The 11844-nt window shown below is 57.5% G+C and overlaps 1 protein-coding gene across 2 annotated transcripts; it reads left to right on the top strand.

The window, feature by feature from the left end:
- Positions 1-3452: 3452 nt before the first annotated feature.
- Positions 3453-10349, top strand: CTRC (chymotrypsin C). Of its 2 annotated transcripts, XM_046010480.1 has the most exons (8): positions 3453-4641; positions 5732-5823; positions 5919-6016; positions 6827-6952; positions 7784-7920; positions 8689-8834; positions 9615-9767; positions 10303-10349. In XM_046010480.1, the coding sequence occupies exons 1-8, from the start codon at positions 4602-4604 to the stop codon at positions 10315-10317; spliced, it is 807 nt and encodes a 268-aa protein (XP_045866436.1). In that variant the 5' UTR covers positions 3453-4601; the 3' UTR covers positions 10318-10349. The 2 variants fall into 2 exon arrangements, with proteins under 2 accessions (XP_045866436.1, XP_045866435.1); XM_046010479.1 differs by lacking the exon at positions 3453-4641 and having other exon boundaries at positions 5577-5823.
- Positions 10350-11844: the final 1495 nt, after the last annotated feature.

The following is an 11844-nucleotide window of genomic DNA, read 5'->3' as shown; positions in this document are numbered from 1 at the left end:
GGAGGGCATGCCCCGGAAGTGGGCATTCTAGGGGCATGCACCCAAGAGCACCCCAAGAATCTGCCCCACGCAGAGACCCCTCAAGCCTCCCCCCACCGCCAGGCACACAAGACAGGCTGGGGTGGTAGCATGATGAGGAAGGACCTGAGGTGCTACCTGTGTGGCATGGGACAGATCAGGCTCTTCTTGGGTCTCAGTCTCCCCGTCTGTTCAAAGCGAGGGTCTCTAGGGTCTTCCCAGCCCTGCAGTTTGCAGGTTCAGGGTGCAACCTGGGTTTTGGTGTGCGGAGTGCGGGATTAGGCTGGGCATCGCTGCCCCCGGGTGGACATGCATGGTACTGCAGCAGCCCCTGGCTCCCTCACCTGCCAGGCGAGGGGAGGACAGCGAGCTGTCCTGGGAGGGTGTTTCCTGGGAAATGCCACCCCCACGTGCTGCCCAATCCCCAAGACGTCACCATCATTAACACAGCATGCTCGGTTAAGCATTGTCTTTCAGTACCCCTTCCCCGAGGGAAGAACATCAGAAACCCTGACATCGGAGCTCAGAGGGTCTTAGAACAAAGGGATAGAGGACACGGGGAAGGACTAAAATCCAAGCTCTCCAGCCGCGCCTTCCAGCTGTCCCCATTCTGGATGTGGGCCTCAATCCCTCCGAACATGAGAGACACCATCCTATGTGAGAGCTGTGAGAGACAGTTGTCCCACACCAGGACCCTCCACCACACCAACAGGTCTCAGCCGGGAGGGGGCCCGCAGCCTCGGCCTGCAGGAGATCCCCACTCCAGCAGAGGGGTCAGGCTGCGGAATGAAAAGGCCCGAGTGCCTCAGGCCCCAAGGGTGGGAAAGTATATAGTTCCTTGATCCCCTCCCAGGTCCCATCCTCTGGGACCCCACTGCAAAACACTGAAACCCCCAGTGAGCCCCGGACCTCCTCTGAACCCCCAACACTTCCATCTGGTTCTAAGGAGAAGCAGTTGCCAGCCCCTCCCCGTCACCCCCGCTGGCCCCTTAGTGGCTCTCACCCAAGAAACAGCTGCCACCCGAGAGTCCTGTCCCAGCCGCTAGAAACCATGGGCCCCAGTCAGCGGCACCTGCCCTGTTTCTCAGGCTCTCACCACCCTCGCGCTCCCAACCTTGGCATTGCTGCTCCTAAGCAGCCCCCCCCCCCCCGCCCTCAGCAGCTCAGCCTCTGCCACGTCACCTTTGATTATTTTTCCAGGATATTCTGGCTCTGAGTGTCTGGGAGACTCCGCAGCCCCGGCCCTGGGAGGCCCCCCAGTCCGGGTCCTGGGAAAGCACAGAGTTTCAGGGGATGAGAATGGGGATTGCAGCCTTCTCACACCCCCCAAATCCTCCAGTTCATTGTGGACGTGGACTCTGTCACGAAGTAATCCTTTCTCAGTCTGCACCCCACCAAGTCCCAGGCCTTGGCCCAGCAGAGGGCTCCAGGGGTGCTGAGCGGGGTCTCACCTCTGCGGCTCCAGACTGAGCACACGGTCCCTGTGAATGCGGGAGCGAGGAAGGGATGGATGGATGGACAGATGGACGGATGGATGGACAGGTGGATGGTTTCTAGGTTTCTAGGTCACCATAGGTCAGCACCTCGTAGACTGGGCAAACAAAATAGTCAAGTCTTTAAACAAGTTAATCCAGGAAATCCACCCCACGGGGCTCCCCTCTGCTGACATTCACAGCCCCCCACCCCCCACCATGACGGCTTCTCTCGCTTTGGTTACCTACCACGGGCCAGCGAATCAGGTCAGCCCCCCACTTCGGCACCGTAACTTAGGCAGCTTGGACCACTGGAGTCATGGCATCCCCAGACCAGGGCGCCCTGCATCAGGGCCAAGTCAGCAGGGACTGGCGCCACCCACCGCCGCTGCCCACCTGGTCTCAGTGAGAACACGGGTTTCTCCCTGGCTACCCCAAGGTGCAGTTCGAAACACCTCCAATGCTCAGAGAAGGTTCCGGTGAGCCATAGAACATCCCCCAAAGCCTCACTCCGGTACTCAGTCGCACGTAACCTGGCATAAGGAGGGGTCATGGCCCTGGCTGGCTGACCCATCCACACTGTGGCCGCAGTGCTGAAGCCCACAATACCCGTAGGCCCCAAGAAAATCTTGTGGGTTCTTATGAAATCATCAGGAAAAGAATGAATATAATCAGGGCTTCTATTATATCAGCTCGCATTCCATTAACCTTTATACCTATGCAGTCAGAAAACGTGCTTTATAAATACTCTTGACGGAGGAAGGGGCCCAGGAAGGGCGAAGGGCCCGGTGATGCCCAGACTCAAGCTTTCTCGTAAGAGCCAGACAACAGCAAGAACGGCAGCCAACACTCACATGCAGAGTCTGCCGCATGCCAGGCACTCCCCTCCTTTTATCGATGAGGGCACAGAAGCACAGAGAGGTTGGGTCACTAACACAAGGTCACACAGCCAGGACAGACAGGTTTTCCTCTCCCAACAGTTGGCAAAGCACGCAACCCCCCCCCCCATCTTCAGCACGGGAGGCAGATTAAGGAGACCTGGGCGTTCTCCAAGGGCCCCTGCTGCTACGGCCTTTACTGCCTTATGCCAAGGCCCACCGGCTGAGGCCCTCAAAACAAGGAAGCACCCCTAGAGCTGGTGCTGTCTGCGCCTCCAGAGCTGCCAGCAGCTTCGCTCTCTCCCAAAAAAGGTCAGTTTCTCTGGGAACATTCCCAAAAAGAAAAAAACCAACGACTCCTCGTCTGATACCTCCCTCCTCGTGCGCCTGGGCGTTTGTGGCTGTTTCTACGTCTGGGCACATGTTTGAACGTGGGGCATGTGACTCTGCACACGTCTGTGGGTGTGAGTGCTCCTTATGTACGACCCCAGTGCGTGCGCGTCTGCGGGGACGGGGGGCAGGTGTGCGCGTGTGTCTGTCTGTCTGCCTGCCTGTCCCTGGGTGCTTGTGAAACTGGGGCGCACACACGTGACTGAGATGGGCACCAAGAGATTGTTGTGTCTCCGAGCGGAAACCAGCAAACTCCCACACGTGGAAGACCGGTTCATCATTTCCCCAGGCTGCTCAAGAGAAACTGAGGCCCGGGGGGCGCCTGGGTGGCTCAGTTGATTAAGCCTCGGCCTTTGGCTCAGGTCATGACCCCAGGGTCCGGGGCTGGGTCCCCACATCAGGCTCCCTGTTCTGGGGGGAGCCTGTTTCTCTCTCTCTCTCTGCTGCTCCCCCTGCTTCCGTGCGTGCACGTGCGCACTCGCTCTCTATCTCTCAAATAAATTAAATAGTTTTAAAGAAAGAGCGAGAGAGAGAAACTGAGGCCCAAAGATCCTGCCCAAGATCCAGGTCCCTAAGTGAGCCAGAAACCAGGAGCCTTCTCTCCAGGTGCCCGAGCCCTTTCACCCCCAAATCTGTCACAAGGCTCGGCCCCCATCTCTGTGTCTGAGATCCGTCTGCAGGCCAGGCGGACCCTTTCCAGAGCCTGCCCATCATGTGCTCTGGGTCTGAGATGGGTCGGCAGGAGCCACGGACCCCCACTGTCAGGACTGGCCTCCCGAATGCAACAGAAAGTTCCCCACAGTCTGAGATACCAACAACCCAGGCCTGGGGCCTGAGATCATCACAGCAGGTCAGACCCCTTTATCCAGACCCTTACATTCCCTGTCTATGTCTCGTTATCAAAACTGTCTTGATTTTTATATTACCAAAGTAAGGCATGCTTGGTTGTTTTTGTTTTTGTTTTTTTAAAGAATCCAAGCTGTGTAAGTTACCTAAGTTAGAATCCTCCCTTCCCCCGGACACCCGCTGCTAACAGCAGAGTGTAGTTTTCTGAACTGCTTTATTAGAGAATAATTCCTAAGGTGAGCAGCGGGCTGCGTTCAAAAAATGACTTCCAAGGAGCATCAATGAATAGAAAGCGGAGGGAGGGGAGACTCTAACAGGGCTGACTATGGGGAGGAATTTGGTCACCTGGGTGCCTTTCAGGGGCTGCCTGGACCTCAGCCTCCATCCAGGGCAGGAAGGCAGGCGACACCCCAGGACCAGATACTATTAGTCGAATGAGGGAGAAAGAAGAGAGGAAGAGAGAGAAGGAAACAGCGTATCACCACAGGATAAACCCCAGCCCGGAGTCAGAAGTCCTTACTTCAGCCTTCGGCTCTGGTGCTGCCCCGCGGTGCGACCCCGGGCCGTTGCTGACCCTCTGAGTCTCGGCTTCCTCTCTCTTGAGCGGACAAAAAAACGTCCCCTTCGCGTTGTTGGGACAATTGAGTGACTTCAAGAAGTACCAAGCCCAATAGATGATAACTAAAGAGAATGAGTTAGGGAGAGAGGATGAAAACAGGCTTGAGGCAGAGATGGTTGGGGGGGGGTCCCCCAAAACTGTAAGCCTCAGAATTTGCGGTCTCAGGAGATTGGGGAATCCACACCACTGAGCCAACCCCAGCTCCTGCCCAAATTAAACAGTAACCACCCAAGGTCAGGGAAAGGGCCTTGTCAGAACAGGTTGCTTTCCAAGGGGCGGCTCAACCTTGAGCAGGTGCGCCCACCCCCATACCTGCCTATAAGTGTGTTCCAGCCCGTCTCAACAGCCACTCGCTCCTCAGCCAGTCCCGCTAGCAGCATGCTGGGTGTTACTGTCCTCGCCGCGCTCCTGGCCTATGGTAAGCTGTGGGTTGGGGACCGGCTGCAGCCCGCTGTCTCCCGGGGACAAGGAGGGGAGCAGGGGACCAGGAAAGGAGTTTTGGGGTGACCAGACAAGCATGTCAGATAAGACACTTGCCTGCTGGGCAATTCTGCTTCCATATTTGTAGAACAGGGCTGAGGATGTGGACTGGGGACACAGTAACTGGCCAGCCTGGGTCCCGGCGGCAGGGACCGTAACGGCTCGGCTTTCCTGGTGTCAGCATCTCAGGGACTGATGCTTGTGCTCGTCCATTTTGGGGGCCTTCTCCCAGATAGCAATCGGGGAACTTGGCTTGACCATCACTTACTCTCAGCGGGCCCTTGACTAGCCCCGTGACATCTCAACCCCACTGGCTCTTTTGACAAATGAGAGCACTTGACAAAGAGTCCTTCCAGCCAACAACAACAATCATGAATAATAATAGCAGCGCCTATTTGTTCCATGGTTACTATGTGCCAGGCACGGTGTTAAGCCCTTTACAGGCTGGAGCTGATATGATCCTCGAGAGGCAGGGCCTATCAATATCTCCATTTCACAGATAGGCACGAGGCTATGAGGCTCAGTATCTTGCCTAAGATCACGTGACTGGTTAGTGGTAGAGCCGGAGTTTGACTCTGGGTCCATCTCCATGCAGACCACTTGTTCTTGACCGTTGCACTCGGCGGCACAGCTAGGATAGTCTGGGCCTGGGATTCAGTGCTCTCACACCCCCATTACACTGAGGTCTAAAAACGGACCGCAGGGTAAGGGTGAAGGGCGCAGCCAGACCCGTGCACACACACCCACCCCTGCTTTTGTATTTCCTTCCATGTGTTAAACACGAGACTCTTCGCACACATCACCTAATTTCAGTCCTCAGGACAAACTCACCAGGTTGACGCCATTCTTCCCCTTTCACAGAAAGGGAAGCTGAGGCCCAGAGAGCTAGACAGGTTCCCCAAAGCCATGCAGTAAAACCCGAACCTGTGTCCGCCCCACCCCAAAGTCTGTGCTCTTTCCACCTGCCCCTTCCCTGCTGGGGATGGCGGCCTCTCTCACCTGTGCGTTTCCTCTCCGGGGTACCCCAGCCTCCGGCTGCGGGGCCCCCACCTTCCAGCCCAACCTATCGGCCCGAGTGGTGGGAGGAGACAATGCCAGGCCCCACAGCTGGCCCTGGCAGGTAAGCACACCGCTGCAGGGGTGGGAGGCTGGCTGAAGAGGGTGGAGGGGTGCGGTCCCGGGGCTGATGCATGGCTCTCCCGCACCTTGCTCCAGATCTCTCTCCAGTACCTCAAGAACGGCGAGTGGAGACATACCTGCGGCGGCACCTTGATTGCCAACAACTATGTGCTCACCGCTGCCCACTGCATCAGGTGAACGGGGCTGGCGCCTGGGGCCCCGCTGTTGCCCTGGGGTGGGGGAGCTCGAGAAGCTGCTTTTATTGAGCATCTATTACACTCCAGGCCCTGGGTTAAATAAGCTACTCCCATCCAGGAACTTAGTTCACTCAACACATATTAATCGCACGCCCCAGTGTGCCAGGGAACATGGCAGTGAGGACCAAGTCTGCGCTCTCAGGGAGCTCACATTCAGGCAAAAGAATAACAGGCCATTGAAGAAGTAAATATCTAACATATCAAGGCAGGGAAGAAAAATAAGGCAGGATAAAAAGCCTAAGGGGTCCTATTTTAAATGAGGTACGCAGGGAAAAATGTCTCTGAAAGGGGGATATTTGAGCAAAGACCCGAGGGAAGTAAGGGAAGGGTGTCCCTGGCAGAGGGAACAGCCAGTGCAAAGACCGAGAGGAGGGAGCCTGCTCGGTAGGTTGGAGAAATAACAAGGCAGTGCGGGTGGCCGGAGGTGGGTGACAGAGGAGATCACATGGGCAAGAAGTAACGGCGGCTTGGACCAGCCCACCTCGCAGCTGCCTTGGGAAGGGATCCCAACACTGTCTCCACCATATGGATGAGGGAACTGAGGCCCAAGACCACCCACCTAGGAATCAAGACAGACTTGACTCCAAGAGCAGGGTCTTGACCCTGAGCCCTGGCAAGGGCTCCCTTCTCCCCCCACTCCCTACAAATGATTCCCACGGTGGCCACAGGGCCGGGTCACCAAAGCCCTGAGTTCCCTCCCTCCCCCACCGGCTGGCCACGCTGACCCACTCCCCTGCCTCTGCTCAGCAACACCCTGACCTACCGCGTGGCCCTGGGGAAGAACAACCTGGTGGTTGAGGATGAGGAAGGTTCCGTGTTTGCGAACGTGGAATCCATCGTTGTCCACGAGAATTGGAACTCCTTCCTGGTGCGGTGAGTGCCGACCGTGCCCCTGCCCCTGGGGGAAGCGCACAGGAAGGAGGGGTCCCTGACATGGAGCTGCTGAGCCTGCCCCCACCCTGGGCCTGGACCCCAACCCCACCCTGAACAGCCAACAGACGACCCCTTTACGCAAAATGGGAAAAGGCCAAGAAGACACGGACTCCTTTTCTATCTCCATCCTTGGCCTCGGTTTCCCAGAAGGGACACAGGGAATAAAAACCCTGAGACACCGCCCCCCCCCCCCCACGGTGTCTGGCCTGAAGTCTCTGAGCCAGGACTCATCTTTACGGAGCGCCTACTGTATACCCACAGGGCAATAAGCACTTCCTACGCCATGACTTACTTACTCCTCACGACAGCCCTAGACAAGGACCCAAGACCCAGAGAGGCTAAGTAAGGTACATGCCCCAGGCCACACCGCCCAGTGTGTGGCAGAACGGGGAATCAAACCGGTCTGTCTAGGGTCGCCAGCTTTCATTCTGTTTACATGACAATATTAAAAATTGCATCTGCCAAGGCCTCTCTTTAATCATTTCCAGTGGGCTTTAGTTTCTGGTTGATACCTAGCCTTCGGTGTCTCGGAAAGCCCCGGCCTCCCCGCTGTAAAGCCTTACAGGACCCGAAGGCACAGGAGGCAGAGGGGAGGGCCGCGGCATTAGAAGGCCAATCATTTGTCTAGTAAGGAGCTGGCGGTCTAGGATATGCACAGAGGACTCCTGGTCACCCTAGGCTCGACTCCCAGCTAACAGTCCGGGCGGCTTAGCGTTGGCTTGTGCAGCCTAGACTTTCCTACACACTCACCACCTCCACTGTGGCTTCCAGCAACGACATTGCGCTCATCAAGCTGGTGGAGCCCGTGCAGCTGAGCGACACCATCCAGTTGGCCTGCCTGCCGGAGGCGGGCTCCTTGCTGCCTCAAGACTACCCCTGCTATGTCACTGGCTGGGGCCGCCTCTGGAGTGAGTACAGTCCCCCCTCCCTCCCCGGCGCAACATGAGAGCCTTCCTGGAGGAAGCGGCTCCCGCCATAAGCATGCCACCCACATTCGCCCACCACTTTTCCTGTCTAAACAACTTCTCACCATTTTTAACTTTGTAATAATAACAGCTAATATTTATTAAGCATGTAGCATGGGGAAGATGCCATAACAAGCACATAGAAGGACTGTTGTGAGGATAAATGGGTTAGAACTGGTCAGGTGCTTAGAATAGTGCTCGACGCGATCTTAGTGCCATCTAAGAGACTACGAAATAACCTCAATGAGCCACTGCGGGTAGGGGGTTAGGGCTTATGGTAAACCGTATGTCTGTTAAGAGGCTGCATGCAACTAAGTGGAAGTATGGGAGACTTAGATGAAAATGCGGGTCACTACTTGGAAGATCTTGGAATGGGAAAGACCTACCGATGTGACGTGAAGGCAGAGACCTGTCAGGAAATGACGGACAGGAGAAACCGCAGAATCCAAATTAAAGATACTCCTCGAGGGCTTTCTACAGATTGGTTCTGCCTCCCGTGGGCTCCCCCGTCCCACCCTAAGAGGGGTCCTGACCCACAGTTTAGGACCATAGGCTCCGAGTCATGCCTCTCAATTAGGGGCCCATGTGTGGGTCCCACACAGCTTAGCCAGAGCTCACCCGGTCCTGCCCCGGCCCCGTGCAGCCCTCTGTTTCCTGAAGGCTCAGCACTGCCTGGCTGAGCCTTCAGCCGCCCTCTGTCCTCTCCCCCAGCCAACGGTCCCATTGCTGACGAGCTGCAGCAGGGCCTGCAGCCCGTGGTAGATCACGCCACGTGCACCCAGAGAGACTGGTGGGGCAGCATGGTGAAGGACACGATGGTGTGTGCCGGGGGCGACGGCGTCATCTCAGCTTGCAATGTGAGTGTCTGGGCCCTGTGCCCCGTCCCTCCCTCCTCCAGGTGGCCGAGCGGAAGGGGGCAGCGAGGAGGGCAAAGGAGGGTGGGAGTGGGTGACCCACACGAGCGAGCCGTTCCCCTGCTTGGGCCCAGGAGGCTTAGGGGCAACTTGTCACCCCCACGCCTCAGCACTGTGGCAAGGGCAGAAGCATCCAAGGAGCATGAGTATCGGAGCTGGAGCGCCAGTCCCACCACTGACAGCCGCGCCATCTTGCACAGGCCGCTTACCCTCTCTGCACCTCGATTTTCCCATCCATAAAACAGACGGGCCGTGAGCACAGGGCTGGTGTGGGTACCGAGTCTGACGAGCCATGCTCCTTCCCACCATCAGCTCCATCCACCCAGGGAGGCCAAGGACTTAGGGAATCTGACACAAAAACATCGAGAACAATCAGAAACTGTCCTTTTTTCCAAACACAACCCCTTTCCCCACCCCCACCTTCCTCACTTTCTCAGGTCTCTAACACCTCTCTGGGCTCCCGGCAGCCTGACCTCTCTGGGCAGAGCCTTAGACACGGTGATCTGAACAGCTAGGGAAACCGAGGCCCAGACAGGGTTATCGTTATCCCAAGATCACGCAGCAACCTGAGAGCTAGTCTGGCACCCCCAAACCACATCTCCTCTGCCCCCCTCACCATCGACAGGCTGAGGCCAAAACAGGGGGCGCCAGTCCGTATCCCCCGCCTCCCGGGCCTGCCTGTGGGGGAGGCCCCGCGGCTGATGACCACCCGGTCTGGCACAGGGGGACTCGGGCGGCCCGCTGAACTGCCAGGCTGAGAACGGTGTCTGGGAGGTGCGGGGCATCGTCAGCTTCGGCTCCGGCCTGGGCTGCAACACGCTCAAGAAGCCCACGGTCTTCACCCGCGTGTCCGCCTACATCGACTGGATTAACGAGGTGCGTGCCTGTCCCCGAGCCCGTCTTCCGGCCCCCGCCCCGCCCCACCAGTCCACGCATGCGCTTACGCACGCACACGCCCCTCCCGGAAGCACCGGCTGCCGAGTTGGGGGCGATGAGGGGCGCCGTCACGGATGTCGTCCATTCATCCGCTGGTTTAGGAGATCCTTACGGCACACCCGCGGCCCCAGGGGGAAGCGTGGCCCCATGAGAGCAGGGCCCAGCAGGGGAGAGGGGTCAGCCTGGACGGTGGGGGAACGGAGGGTCACCCTGGGCTCCGGGCCTTCGTGCTTGGGGGCAGGGTGTGTTCTGAGCCCCGTTTGCCCAGTGGTCTGAAGTGCCGAGGGGGCTCAGACCCGTTGGGCAGAGGCGAAACATGGCTGCCTGCCATGCCCCCTGTTCCTATAGTCCGGGCGGTGCTCTCTCCGGAGGGGGACACACACACACACACACACACACACACACCCACCCACACACACACCCCCACACACACACCCCCTCCACCAAGTCCTCACTCTGTTCTCTGCTCTTCCAGAAAATGCAGCAGTGATTCATCTTTGGGAGCCTGCAACCCCAATAAACCTCCTTCCCCACTCAAGCTGCCTGCATTCTTGATGTGTGCCTCCCCTGCAGGGTCCGGGGCTCTGTGGGACTGCCCTTTGCCACACCAGGGATGGGTGCAAAGAGAACCCCCCTCCGCCAGCCTGATGAGACTGTGGGGGAAGCCAGTGGGGTGCTAGGGGAAGGGGAATTTCAGAAAGCCCCATGGTAGCATGAGAGGCTAGGAGTTAGGACCCACGGGATGCTTACCCCCCCTCCAACATTTCACAAGCTGTGACCCACAGTGGCCTGATCAGATCACTGCCTTCCTGATCCTTCCTCCACAGAGGAGTCTGGTGGGGCCTCAGGCCCCGCCCCACCACCCGCTGCAGGTGGGGGATGGGGTCTCCCCAAGAGCAGCTCTTCGGCCTGGAAACAATGGCCATGGGAGGGTGCCCATTACACTGGGTCCCTGAGAAAGACACTCCCCATTAGGCCCCTACCCCAGAGCAGACCCCATAGCGGCTGTCAGCTGGGGCTTTCTGAGCTGAGAAGTGTTTCGTGAGCCCTGTCCTTATGCCAGCCCTGTGTGGGGCACCATGAGGTGAATGAGGCCCCAGAGCCTCCCTCAGGGGGCACAGGTTTGAGGAAAAGAGTGATTTCCACCCATAATCCAAGCAGATCAGAGCTGGAAAACTTGCACTGTACCAGACGGGTGGGCAGGGAAACTGAGGCCCAGAGAGAAGACAGAGCTGGGCCAGGTCAGGATGACCAGTAATGCAGGAGCCACAGAGGCTCAGGGAAAGAAGGGAGCCCTCCTGAGGCCAACCAGAGGGCAAGCAGGGCCAAAAAAGAGGGTGATCCAGTGTCCCAAGTGGGGCCCCGGACCCTTGACCATGATGTTCCTGAGAATGCACTCATCTACAGAGGGAGAGTTCCCACCCGAGGTCTGGGCTCCTGCTGGGAGAGTCCCCAGCTACGGCAGCCTCTGGTTGGCCTTGAGCTGTCTGCTTTGCCCCCATCAGAGTTTGGCTCCTGGAGGCGGGGACCAGACACACCTCCCATACCTTACTAGGCCAAGGCGATTCTCAGGAAAGGTTTTAGTTACTCAACAAGCAAAGAGGCCCTAAAGCAGCCTGGCATATGCTCAGTCCTGGGAATCCAGGAATGGTTCAGACAAGATCTCTGTTCAGCAAGAGACGGCCCAATAGATTCCTGAATTCCCTGGTGTGAGTACGGAGGTTGGAGAGTACAGACCAGGAACATAGAAAGGGGACACTGCAATCAGCGTTGGTTGGCAGGAAAAGTCTAGGATGGCTTCCTGGAGGTGGTGATGCCCAAGCTGAGTCTTAAAATGTGAATAGAAGGTACCCAAGTATAGAAGATGCTGCTGGTGGCTTGACCCAAACTTCATTCCCAGTTGCCTCCTTTTGTGCCTGTCTCCATGTCTATTGGAGTTCACAAACACTAAATACTTGCTGTCCTCAGGTCCCTTGCAGCTATAATAATAAAATAAAAGCTAATACTTATTGAGCAC

Source organism: Meles meles, chromosome 1 (assembly GCF_922984935.1).
Source record: "Meles meles chromosome 1, mMelMel3.1 paternal haplotype, whole genome shotgun sequence".
Classification (NCBI taxonomy): Eukaryota; Metazoa; Chordata; class Mammalia; order Carnivora; family Mustelidae; genus Meles; species Meles meles.
This window is presented reverse-complemented; position numbering and strand designations above follow the sequence as displayed.

Excerpts from the sequence above, each read along its gene's own strand:
- CTRC (XM_046010479.1), top strand. The coding sequence starts at position 5,686 with ATGGCGGCCTCTCTCACCTGTGCGTTTCCTCTCCGGGGTACCCCAGCC. Across the intron at positions 5,824-5,918 it reads CCCACAGCTGGCCCTGGCAG|ATCTCTCTCCAGTACCTCAA; the intron begins GTAAGCACACCG and ends ACCTTGCTCCAG. Across the intron at positions 7,921-8,688 it reads TGGCTGGGGCCGCCTCTGGA|CCAACGGTCCCATTGCTGAC; the intron begins GTGAGTACAGTC and ends CCTCTCCCCCAG.